General features: G+C 37.0%; 1 protein-coding gene across 2 annotated transcripts in view; it reads left to right on the forward strand.

Annotated features, from left to right (window-relative positions):
* The window catches only part of DENND1B (DENN domain containing 1B), a 144,629-nt gene that overhangs the window by 51,693 nt on the left and 79,992 nt on the right, over positions 1–12,944 (forward strand). For both annotated transcript variants that reach the window (XM_065743041.1, XM_065743033.1), the window contains exons 5-6: positions 5,081–5,200; positions 11,541–11,610. In XM_065743041.1, coding sequence (XP_065599113.1) covers positions 5,081–5,200; positions 11,541–11,610 — 190 coding nt within the window. The remainder of the gene's footprint in view (positions 1–5,080; positions 5,201–11,540; positions 11,611–12,944) is intronic.

A 12,944-nucleotide genomic window follows, 5' to 3' on the forward strand; every position in this document is an offset into this window, starting at 1 on the left:
TTTTGTTTATATATAAATTGAAAGCAAACGCATAATTTTGTTGCCACCCAGTATAGCTTACATTTTATGGTGAAGGGGATTAAGAAATGAATTCTGACATAGATGTTCTTGAGCACTTACCCCAAGAGCCTATGTATTTTTTGCAACTATTTCAGGCTTAATTAATGGCACGATTGTATACCTTTTTAACTGTTCATTAGTAGATATTCCTTTCTGTTTGCTATGGGATTCCTTTAACTGTTTCTATTCATAAAAATAGGAGGATTGCACTATTAAAGTATGTAAAGATTTTTCATTTCCTTCTAATATTTGCTAATTTTTGTGTCAGAGAAAAACACCTTGTCTTCTCTCTTGTTCCTTGTAACCTTCATGCAAACTTTACATGACTTTCTTCTTTCCCCCTGGTGATCTTTCACTTTCCACCTCACATGAGGCTCATGTAACTTGTGGAGCCCACACCTCACTCTCTAACTATGCTGGTTATTTTGCTGGGTGATAGAGTGAGCACACAGACGTTCTTTTTGTTCTCAACTCAAAATCAGTCCTAAAGTGCACTATGTCATGGCTTGATTCCTCAGTTTTTCTGCACTTTGAATCTCTTGTCCTTTGTCCCCTCTTCCATAAATACTTCTGGTCTCCCTTTTTGCTTCGTTTTTTCCCCTTCAGGTTGTATTTCTTCTATTACGTGTATAACGCGTGTGCCTTTGTAGCAAAGACTTTGGAAGACGTGTGTAGGACTAATATGGAGATGATGATGAGTGCCTTATTTATTTCACCTACTGTGCCCACTCAGTCGCATGGGAAGGGCTATGTTGCAGAGCGTAATAAGTGGCACTGCTGCACATGCTGTAGGAAGGTTTCTCATTAGCTGTAGAACATTGCTGAAGTATGTGAACTACTGTGCCTATTATTTATCTCACAAGCTATTACAGTCAGTGAATGAAAGCGGAAATGATATTGCTTTTACTGTCCTTTACTGTCCTGTTCCTGGCTAAAGCATTTCTGTTGATGTTTTGAGTAGCAGTCTCTGTCTGTGGAGATGATTGGATTTGTGGCTTGCATAAAGTTTTTTACTTTGAAAATAAACAGATGAGAATAAAAAGTACATAGCTAAGAAAGTACTTAACACATTTCAAGCTGTATAGATAATGATAAATTATAACACTTGCTGAATGCTTCAGTCATTCCAGTCAATTTACAGGATGAGTTACAAACTCTGAAATAAAGTAGTAATTTTGTACAACCGAGTTCTTTCCACTCTATATCTCATTGAATTATACGTGTGTATGTCATGTAAAATGTAGGCAAATGAGAAAAATCTGTGTAATGTCAGGAGGAACCCAAGTGGTGGGGTCACAGATCACAGAGTGAGCTTGGAAGTGGAAAAAATTGTTGCCCATTGGGGATAGCAATCTGTACAAGATGGCTCAACCTGAGGTTGCTGAGTCCCCATTCCTCTCCATTAGCTGGTACCTCCACCTTGACATCAATTCCAGCTTGAATCTGTCTCTAATCTTGAATCTGTCTCTAATCTTTTCTCTGATTTGGGGAGAACTAGATTTCAGTGACGGTAGAATCTGCCTGTAACTAAGAACTGAGTAAGTTGAATTAGTGAGTTGAGTAAGAATTGGGCTTTGTTGGTCAAGCAAATATGAATGACACCTTATAATTAATGCAACTGGTAACTTTGTTTTGTTTGAAAAATAATTGACTAAAATCTTTTCTCCCATGCATGTTTTTTCATTGTTTTGAAACAATGAAGTCTCTCTGAAATTCAAAGCCCTTTAGAAATTCCAAAATTTGAAGGATGACTCACTTCAAACATACTTTGTTTCCTAAGGAGATTAATTTGGAAGAAGAGCGATTCTAATTGAGAATTAGGGGTAAATGTAGTGGCGAGGCGCGTTGTTTTTCATTAGAAGAAGAGATTTAATTTCTGCCTTAATCGGCTCTCTCAAGGCAGCCTTAAAACGCAGCCTGCACAATGGCTGTAGTATAGACAGAAATCCTTAAAACAGCTCTTACCTGCTCCGTGTGTACCAAAGAGCCTTTTCTGTATTCTGCAGATATTAGAAAATTTTAAAAACTACTTTTATTCATATAGTGAACTGTAATAGCCTTGAAAGAGCCCATTGTAGTCTGCAGGGTTAGTAAGTGTTTACACACATTCTTTGCTATTGGTGATTTATTGTTGTTAAACTAAGATTAAATGTAAGCAGGCCATGCAGGAGCTGAAAGGAAGGGGAAAAAAAAGCAAGACAGAGGAATGAGGGAGGAGGAGGTCAGCGACTGCGGCAGCTTGCCTGTGCTGTCTCTCTGCGAGTGAGCAGGTCACTCTTTTTGAAGTAACCCACAGACCTGAGTTCTGAAAAAGGTGTTCTGAAGCTCAATCAGTAGTTCCTGTGCTCCACTAGAAAATACAGATAACACTTTGATTGGGAAATTCTGGTAGATAATAATTGCATTTTACCTATGTTGATTTTCATGTTAAGAAAAACTGGTAGGGGCATCTTTGCTTTGGTTCGGTAGTGTGGCTGAAGTCAGGACTTGGTTTCAGAGGCACAAAGCCCCAAATGCCACAGCCAAAACCTGTCCACATAAAGATATGCAGCAGGTATATTAAAACTATAGTGCCACTGCATCTTGCATGTTTTGTCCAAGTTTGTCTATCAATGTATGGAAATATCCAGCCATCATTAGCTTGTTTTTTCCTAAGGCTTGCATACAGACAGTTTCAGTTCTGTTGAAGAAGGGCAAAAAAGCAGACATCCTCACTGCCCCAGGACCTGCATGGAGCTCTCGAATTAGTAACCTAGAATTAATTCAGAATTTGAAACTTTGATTAGACAACGTGCTGCAGATGGTTGGTCACTGGCTTTTGTTAGCTGTTCTTCTGAAGGAAGTGGGACCAAATGCAAGCTTCTGTGTTGTTTGTGGAGATTCAGCTTTAGAGTTTTTCTGAGCTTGAGCATCCAGAGTGTGCTGCTTGCAGCTCCTCCTTAAGTCTGCAGGATGCAGCTTTCAAGCTGAGCTGTTCTCGCACAAACTGTGAAAATGCAGCATAGCCTCTCTTGAGGAAGTAAAAGGAAAATGTTGAGTTGGAGGTGGTGAGATGGCATTAGGATTGCCTCCTGCTGGATGGCCATAACTTTGCTGAGTTATTTTTAGTAAAATCTTAGAATTTAATTCTTATTTAGTCTCATGCAATGACATTTTTATGTGTTTTTTAATTGCAGTACAGTATATACTCCTTTGTCGTCTTCCAATGTTGGGAATGGAGGAAATAAATAAGTGAAAGGAAGGGCTCCTTACTGGTGTAAGATTCTTTGGGCTAAGGAATTGTTTCTAAGCAGTAGTGGGGCAGAGTCATATGGCATATGTGTACATGGCTCATGGAAAGGAAAGCTTTGTAAATCACTGATCAACTGTTTGTATGAAGGACCGTAGCCTGGGCAGAGCACAAAGTGCAGGCAGTGCTGCTGCTGGGACACATTGCACCCGATGGTCCACCAACCTGAGGGTCCCAGGGGAGATTTGCCTCTTTATTACAGAGAGCAGTGCAGAGATTTGGATAGATAATTGTATCACTGACAGGGGAGTAATGACATACTGTCACTGATGGTACTATGGTGTCAGGCATAATACACAGGCAGCATCCTAGTTATCCAAAAGAACCTGACACAATTAAAAGTGAGAGCCATCAAGCATTTACTAAGTTTAAAGAGCATACTAGGCTGCTTCAGATACCAAGGATATTTGAGGAAAATACTTCTAATGGATTGAGCCTAATTACCTAACTTTAAAGGAAGATGTCTATTAATTATTGTGGATTTCCAATGATCGTATTGGACTGAAGGTATATTGTCCTGTTAGTTATGCTCAGCACAGGCTTTTATTTCAGGCTAGTCACTGTGCTCAGAAGGGATGAGACCAAATGGAAATGAGTGGAAGACTGTAGAGTCTGGGCAGTGGTATCACTTGGCTAATCTTAAGCTGTTCTCATGCATTAAGCATTTGCATGTGTCCCATTGTAACTTCTTTATGCCTTTGATCTGCTACTTCTTTTTCTTCTCATGGAAAAATTTGTGTTTTATTTTGGTGGATGTTTTTCAAGAAGATACATATTACAGGGGATAAATGGGAAAAATAGCTCACTTAGTGGGAGATAGAAGATGGTTCTCAGCTTCTGCAGGAATTCTTTTTCAGCCACAGATGACATATGTTAACCATATCACTCACTAGCAGGTGCCTAGGTATTCTGCTGAAGAAGATGTAAGAATGGGAAAATAACAGAGGACAGTAGAATTACAGGCAGAAAGCTGCATGTTACCTTTTCAGATCTCCCTATGCTGCCATTAAAACTTTGCTTTAATTTACTTTTGCCTATACCATACATTATTTCTTGCAATGGAAAATGCTGAGTCTACCTAAAGCTGATTTTCTCTGGAAGTTGTTGAAAAAGTGCAATGTGCGTTTCTGAGTAAAGTTAAGATGTACTTTATATGTGTTCTGAATTGTTTACATTGAATGCATTTCATGATTTCTATGAAATTCACCAAAGCTTGACCATACTGAAAAGCTGGTTTGAGAGCCTGCAGTATATGTTTTGTTGTATGAAGCAGTTCTGTTCCTACTGTCTCTATGATCTTGTAATATTATATTTCTTCTTGGTCTCTTCCTCCCCAAACTGAAGTCCCAACCATTTTAAGTCTGTCCTTATAATTCAGCAGCTGCCTCCTCTTCCTTATTATCCCTGTACTGTGCCTTCTGCAACAACTGTACCTTCCGTTCTGTGTTGTCCTACACACAGCCCTTGAAGCATGGGCACACTGAGGTGGAGGCAGCCAGGACTGGGTGGTGCAAAGATGGCAGCAGAAGGCATTGTTAAATGAAGCAATTGGGGCTCTGGTGCACAGGGGAAGTGGTGTGAAGGAGACAGCCTGGAGAGGAGGAGGGAAGAAAAGAGTAATCTGAGAGGATACGTAGTGAGATTTGAGAATGAAAATGCTAGAGACCAGTGATGTGCATGCTGTTGTTTTCCATCATTTGGTGTTCTTATCCTCTGTGTCTAATTTTTCAGGGTGTCCCAAAACCAAGTAGGACAGCATTTTACCTTTGTGCTCACCGACATTGAAAGTAAGCAAAGGTTTGGATTTTGCCGTTTGACGTCAGGAGGCAAAGTCTGCCTCTGTATTCTGAGGTAAGCTGCATATGAAAAATTGAGCAGAGAAGTGAATATAGGAAAGATATAAGATCTCCTGAAATGTGTTAATATTTTGTTATCAACAATTATTAACAATAAATATTTGCTGTTGTCAGTACACTGTTTCTGTACAATGGTGCTACCATTGATTTCAGATGAAAAATGGTTCCAAGTCCCTCTCATATGATGCTTTCAATTTAGATAACGTGGGAACTAAAGACTGAAGCTTTTTCAGGCTTTGAGCATTACATGGATCTCTTTAATTTCTAATGGAATCTTTGACAAGTATCCAGTCAATTTAATGATGAAATGCACTATTCTGTATTCTTCTACTTGGAAGAATGATATTCAGGTGTGTCTTCCAACTTTCTCATATGAGAAACTCCAGAGTGAGATTAATCATCAGTGTACAGCATGCCACTGTGGTGCAGAACCAACACTGAAGATGAAAAGATTGACCTCAGTTAAATACTTTTTTCTTTCTGGTAATTCTTTATTCTCCTGTAAAATAATGGGTTTAGTGAAGGGGAAAAAAAAAAAGTTTAGCTAAAGCCTTTTTGTATTGTTTATTATTACAAAGCAAAATTGCAGCATGTAATGCCTACGGTGGAAATGAGTGGATCTTGTTTGGAACCCTGCTGATAGCCAGAGTTTTAAAGAGGTTCCAAGCTATTGTTGAGAGCTTCTGCAGTGGAGTTTTGGGGTAAATGGGGAAAAAAAATCTTTTGGAAATTAGTTGGCTCTCTGTGATCCCAACAATACTTCTGTAATAATACTGCATAAAGATTTAGTTCAGGATGTTGGAGGATATAATACTTAACACTTTTTGCTTGTGATATCTTTTGTTGATATGTCTTGTTAAGGACCACGCAGAATGCATGCGTGTGCTTTTACCTCTTTTTTTCTGAGTTAAATTTTTGTTCCTTTATCAAGGTAGAAACAAAATGTATTATTTTTTCTCCTAACATTGCCTGACTAGCTTCTAATGCTGCAGTAACAAATGTTTAATCAATAACACGTACTCAAATATGCATGTTTAAATACTGCCTATGGTACTGCAAAGCAAAAGATGTACATTCTCAGTTGCTGTAAACTAAGGTATTTCTATTAACACTTCCACGGAGACATCCATTAGTTAAAGATTAGCCAACAGTCTGTTACTTGACAGGAATAACTAGGAAAATGGAAAGTGGCAAGCTATAATTTTTCACCAATCCGTAATCAAAACATTGCCTTTATTGTTTTTATTGTGACAATTTCAAATTTATAATGCCTCACCGAATGTGTAACAGCCTTAGCTTCATGGAATTATACTTCTAGGTTGGTAGCCCTTTTCCCTCTAGTTTATGTGCTACTTGAAATAGTGTTTTGCTTGGATAGAAACAATGCATCAGTGTTTTCATTAAAGTGTTATCATATCTGCTATGAATCCAAGATTCATTAGGAATGACCAAATGAAAGAAGACCCGGTAGCAGATTTCTGTATGCATTTATTCTCTCTCCCTTTTTCATATTTGTTTATCTTAAACTAACCAGTTTGTCTTAAACTGATAATGAAGACTTACTGTCTTCGTGTATAAAGATTTTATACGCTTGTGCTCAGCCGCTTTCTTTTCTTCCATATTTCAAAGTATCATCAATGTACATTCACTATGTATATACACAGAATGACACTTCTGTATGAATAGTTCAAACTACATTTGTCTGTCACAGATATACAGTCGGTAGTTAAGAAACTTTTTATGAACACACAAATGCGGCCATACAGAAATGCCGTGACTAACACATCCACGTATGCACGTACTTGTGTATCTCCAAGCAAGAAGAGGACTACATTCACACTGCTGGCTGAGACTTAATAGACTAGAGACAGTCAAGTATAAAAGACTTAATGGAACAAAACATAGTAGATAACTAAAATCTAAGTAAAAATATCTGAAAGGAAGAGCAGGAACAAGGCAATTGTAGTGATGAGAGATATTCTATAAAAAACTGGGTAGGCTAATGAGTAGAGAACAGAACACGGCTTGTCTCTTGTGAATATCTTTTGTGGGTGGTATCAGTTCACGGGCTAACCTTTGCCAGGCTGGCAAAGTACTGAGTTTTGAACTGAAAAGTGAAAAAAATGCTACTTGTCCTTAAGTTTTACACAACCATTGTAAAGCTGCTTATGGGATTAGGTCTTGTAGCTTATCTCTCTATAATTCATTCTTTTCTTTCATTCTTATCTGAAATGCTAATTAAAGGAAATCATCTTTGAATTTTCAGCCATGTACTGCTATGTTAAACTGGAGAATTTAAAGCAGGAAATACACTCAGGTCAGGTTGTACATACAAAAATCCTCTAGATGTTTCACAGTTTTGTACATCTGTACACACACTGTGAACAGAATTCTCTCTGAGGTCAGAATGTTTGTTTTGAATTCTCTGTAAGTGCTAATACAGTGAAATAACTGCAACCAATGTGGCAATCCAGGCACTTTCATCTGAAGAAATTTCTTGTGTTACAGTATGGTCTAAAATGATCATTCAGAGTTTGACCATGTTTGCCAAATTCAGTGTGCAAATGAGTGCAAAATCACAGTAAGATGAGAGAAAAAAACATGGATTGTTCTCCAGAAGTTGTGTGATTCTTTTGCAATTTTTTTTGCTTGTTTGCTTTTCTCTATTTTTAAATGATGAGGCTACTTTGTGTGAAGCTCTGGGTGTGAGTCCTGCTGTTTCACTTCCTTCTCCACAAGCCATTGAGCTCACCTAGCCCCTAAGAACCTAGGTACCACAGCAGGAGTATTGCAGCATATTTTTGTTCTCATATAGCATACTGGATCTTTTCTTCTAGTTCAGTTTTCTATATGTTAATTTAAATAACAATTTTGGTGGCTGAGGATCGAAGTGGTGCAATAGAAATGTTAATGTTCACTTGAATGGTAGGAGGAGACAATTCTTTTGGTCATCGTTTCTCTATATCTGCTGCTCATAGTAGGAATAATGCTTTGAGTTTACATTAAACTGTTTTTTAATAACTGAACGGTTCTAATATAAAGTTTGAATACTTTGACTGAACTTTATTTTGTTAAGTCTTGAAACTGTTTGTGGAATGTGAGGTTGACCTTATGTATCCAGAGTAATGCAAAATGCATCATTAAAATTTTCAGCCTTAGATTTCATTAATTTTACGACTGTAAAATTGTCACCTACGTTTCCAAATGAAATGCTATAATAAGGAAGACAGGTTTATGTGGTAAGTCTTTGTAGTTCTTCAGTTCAGGCTATGCTTGAAGCTTTCTCTCTCTTCCTTTAGGCAAATCCCTTAGAAGCAGAATGTTTCAATTTTACACATTTTGTGTCAATTTTCCAGACAGAAAAGTAGCCCCTAGACATTAGACATTTAGCTACGGAAAGGCAGTTTCCTTAGTTTTATTTGATTACTAGAAGTTAGATTCCTGCTGATAGTTCAGGACTGTTAGTGGTTACCTGACTATTTGACAGAAAACATTTCCTTTCCTTTATTTAACCTTTGACTCATGAATGTAAAAGTTTTATCAGAGTTATAGCAGAAGCACAAGTGAGGTGGAAGTCTACTTACCACAACAAGGGTTATGCACCACTTTGAATAAAGTCTGAGCTCCTGCCTTGTGGCTCGTTTGGATTAAAAGAGAATGCTAAGTATGTTTCTAATTAGCCATGAAATATCTCTTGTTTTCATGACAGGCAGTGGCTGTATTCTTAAAGACCACTGTATTCTCAAACAGGAAATACCTATCTTTTAAAACAGTCTTGTATATGTTTTGATCTTCTTCATTGTGTGAAGAACCTTTTGTGGCAACTACAGGAATAGGAGGTGGTTGTGTATTTGTCTTGCATGTTTGTTTCTCAAAGAAGCATTGCTTGTATGTAGCATGCTGCCTGCAAAGGCAATGCATACGATTAAAGAAAAATGAGAAACCAGTGATAGTCTCATTATTTAAAAACATGCATTCTTTTTATTTGAAGATGACAGATCTTGATGGTCTTCATTTTCACGCTGTAGATGTTTAGATTTGTCTTAATTTTCCAGGTTTTAGAAGCATATTGAAGTTATATTAACCTTGTGTCTATGAAGCTTAAAGGTTTAAAGCAATTCCTTATCTGGTTTCTCAGCTCAGAAGGAAGCTGGTATTTTATACTATGTGCAGTCTGTTTATAAAACATACTTATATGTGATTTTGTTGCATGTAGACATAGATGTGTGTCATCGACCTCATCTTACTAAGGGAGCAAGCTCATGTAAGAGCACTCTGGTCAGCATGCCTTACCCTGTGAAAGAAAAATCTTCCCTGGCTTTGTGCTCAGGTTCATTAATTTCAGATAATGAATTTGATTTCATATATATATTCGAAAATTGGATTAAATTTTAGTTTTCACAATAAAAGGAGACCTGAGATCATAGATATGACAGAAATATTGTTAATATTTTATTGAAATAGGAACAGTTATAGTGTGCTGCTCGTATATGTTCATTATGAAAAACGAATGATCAGATAAGATTTTAAGAGGTATTCAACAGTGAAAAGTAATGTGCTTGGCTGATGCAGCCTGCTACTGCTGAGGTGATGGCAAAACAGTGAAAGGGCTTTAAATGATGTAAACTACTCGTGTGTCCAGGATTATAAAAGGATTTTGCAGTTTGCACCTTGTAGATGGACTTGGATGTGATGGGTGAGCTCTGGTGCAGCTGGAGGCTGGCAGAGCTGTTTGGTGGCTGTGATGTCTGCAGGCACCCTGAAGTTGTGCACAGCAATTTTGTTTTCCTGTCCAGGATGAGGAAAATGTGATTTCAGAAGATCATAGGACAGGAGTTCCAGATGGAATAGAACTCCAAGATCAGTAGGTTTAGGAGCTGCTGCAATGAGTATTTTACAAGGGGTGTGCAGTGTTCAGGCCCAGGAGCAGTGAGTGGCTGCATGGAGGTGCAATTGTGTATGTTTTTTCTTTGCCCTAAGAGCTGGAATCTATTTCTAAAGCCTTACCAGCTTCTTACAGAGAACTGAGCTATTGATAGGAAACATAACCCCTTGCTCTTCTCACTGGACAAAAGTAGCCTTGGCTTCTGAACCAATCAAAATTTTCCCCAGTGGCTGCCACTTTCCTGTTAGAGAAAGCCTAAGTATAAAATGAAATAAAAGTATTTCACTCTTTACTTTTTATCCTGTCCCATCAAAATATGAGCATCTAATATTAATCATACTTTTCATTTTAGTAATGTCTTTTTTTATTTCTGATAAAATTCTAAAAAAGAAACAAGAGAAGGTATGTAATTTGTAAATAAGGAGTAATTTATACTTGTAATATGTGGTTTACCAGACATTACATAGACATTACCTCTGTATTATGAGCTTAAATAGTATGAAAAACTCTAATGATGTCAAAACTTGAGGTAATTATTAGTAAATAGATGACTGACAAAAAAAAAAAAAAAAAAGGAAATAATAACACAATGTTTGAGCTTTTCTTCTCATACCTTTCACTTATATCACATTTATCCTGGATTCTATTTAACTGGTTGAGAATATTGCACAAATATGGGTTGCAGACTTATGTTAGGAGCCTTTGAAATATTTGTGTTGATGTGCTTACGGTATCAGTAAATGCTCAGCTCTTTCTGGAAATTGCTTCTATGTAATAGAAATGACTTTAGAGAGACCAATATTTTTGTATATATGACATCTACACTGTTCTATAGCAGTGCACAACTTGTCAGATATGGAGTACTGGCTCTGCCCAGGTAGAAGGTTTTCTGCCTTCAGGAAAGCAACTGTTGTGGCAGTCTGCCCAGGCACTGCAGAGTGTAGAATATCAAAATGGCAAGTAAAATTGCCAACACAACTACTGAAAGCTTGAACAGTAAAAGGCAATGGGAATGTGATTTAAAGCTGTTTGACAGTGCTTAAAGTGACTTCTTGGGTGCTCTTAGAATAATGAGAAGCAAAAATAGTATAAGCTCATCTACGTGCACATGAGACTTCAAGTAGGTTTCCACCTTACTGAGTAGTAAAGTGGGTTGGTATACATAATGGCTCTGAAGTACTGAGATGTCAGCTTTATAATAAATAAAGCACAACCAAAGTCTTACAAATTAGGTATGTTTAGTAGATACAATGTAAAGAAACAGAGCTTTGGTACTGACCCATCAGTGATTTACCTTCAAACTGAAATTTGCAGGGAACGGTTTCGTAAGGATTAAATTTATATGTAGGAATATAAAAATAGTTCTTTTTTAGTATGGTAGTATTTCACAAACACTGGAAAAATACACTGATATCCCATTCAATTTTCTTTTTTTCCTCTCCTCTTTTAGTTACCTACCCTGGTTTGAAGTATACTATAAGCTCTTAAATACCCTGGCAGATTATTTGGCTAAAGAGCAGGTAATTTTACATTTTACATATTCTGTTTCTTTGTCTAAAAGATTTTGCAATAGTAATAGTGACCAAATTATGGTCACTACTTCAAGTGCTACAAAGTGATTCTACACTCTTTTTTTTAAAGTAAAATTTAGAAGAGAATAATTAAATTTGTTTTACTGGAATTCTATCAATTAAATGTAGGACCACCACTGTCACGTGAATATCACATTAATCTTAGAAAGCTGCTGAGAATCTACCTTTCTGAAGTGTCAGTATAAACAAGTCCTGGGTGAAGTGTGAGCAGAGTGTTACATCACTGGAGAACTCTTATGATGCATTGATTGTAAACTGTAGCTTTCTGGAACTATCTGATTATCAGTTACAAACACTTTTTTTTCAGAACTGTGTAAAATATGATGTACTGTTTCACCCTTCACATTAGCTAAAAACTACCTCTCGTAATTCTGTCATCTCAACTAGCAAGACAAAATTGCTTGCAACATTTGGTGAAGAATCATGATAGTTTAGTTTGCATATTCATGAGCAATTAGACGTATTCCAGGATTATGCTGGGAAGGAAATACTGGCATCTGTCTTTATGGAGAACACTGAAGCCATATCTTTCTGCTTTAACTATATTAGACTTCTAGACAGAAATTTAGAAAAGGCATCATATGGTGGATGGTCATATGCTGTAGATGGGAAAAGCTGATGTTTCCAAGGATATTTAAACTGTAGTTGCAGTTATTATGCACTATAGTAAGTGGACTGTATGTTGATACATCATGTAATAAATAAAAGTGGTAGGAAAGTTAGGTATTAGGTTAGTTAAATATATTCTACATTTGTAGTCTCATCGCTGGTATTCTGGATCTTTAAATTGAGTTTGTATTTGCTCTTATTTCACTGTAGCAGTAATATTATTATTGAGGTTATATTTGACCTTAATAAGAATAGGAAGGTAGAGATCATTTTCTCCTCTGCTTACTGTTCAGTGGTTTTGGCATTGTAAAATCACTTTAAGGTGCCAGATTAAGCTTCTATAATGAGGAGTTTTGATGATCAGAAAGTTTCAACAGTGTATGGAAATACGTACTTTGTACTGCCTCTTGCCATACATGTTTCTGAGGAAGCTGTTAGGGGACATTGCTGTCTCCCTTTCCCAGGCATTATGTGACCAAGAGTGTACAATTCAAACTTAGCTGTGTATTTAACAAAGCTTTCACCAGGTGAATATCATGGCTAACTGTTTTAGGATGATACCCAAGATGCACATTCTAAATAGCCATTTTAATGCAATTTTCAGTTGAGAATAATGTAATTAATTTATAGAATATATGAGGAAAACTTACAAA

The sequence above is a fragment of the Cyrtonyx montezumae genome, unplaced genomic scaffold, assembly GCF_038088225.1.
Source record: "Cyrtonyx montezumae isolate F1298 unplaced genomic scaffold, pur_monq_1.0 scaffold_1, whole genome shotgun sequence".
In the NCBI taxonomy this organism is placed as follows: Eukaryota; Metazoa; Chordata; class Aves; order Galliformes; family Odontophoridae; genus Cyrtonyx; species Cyrtonyx montezumae.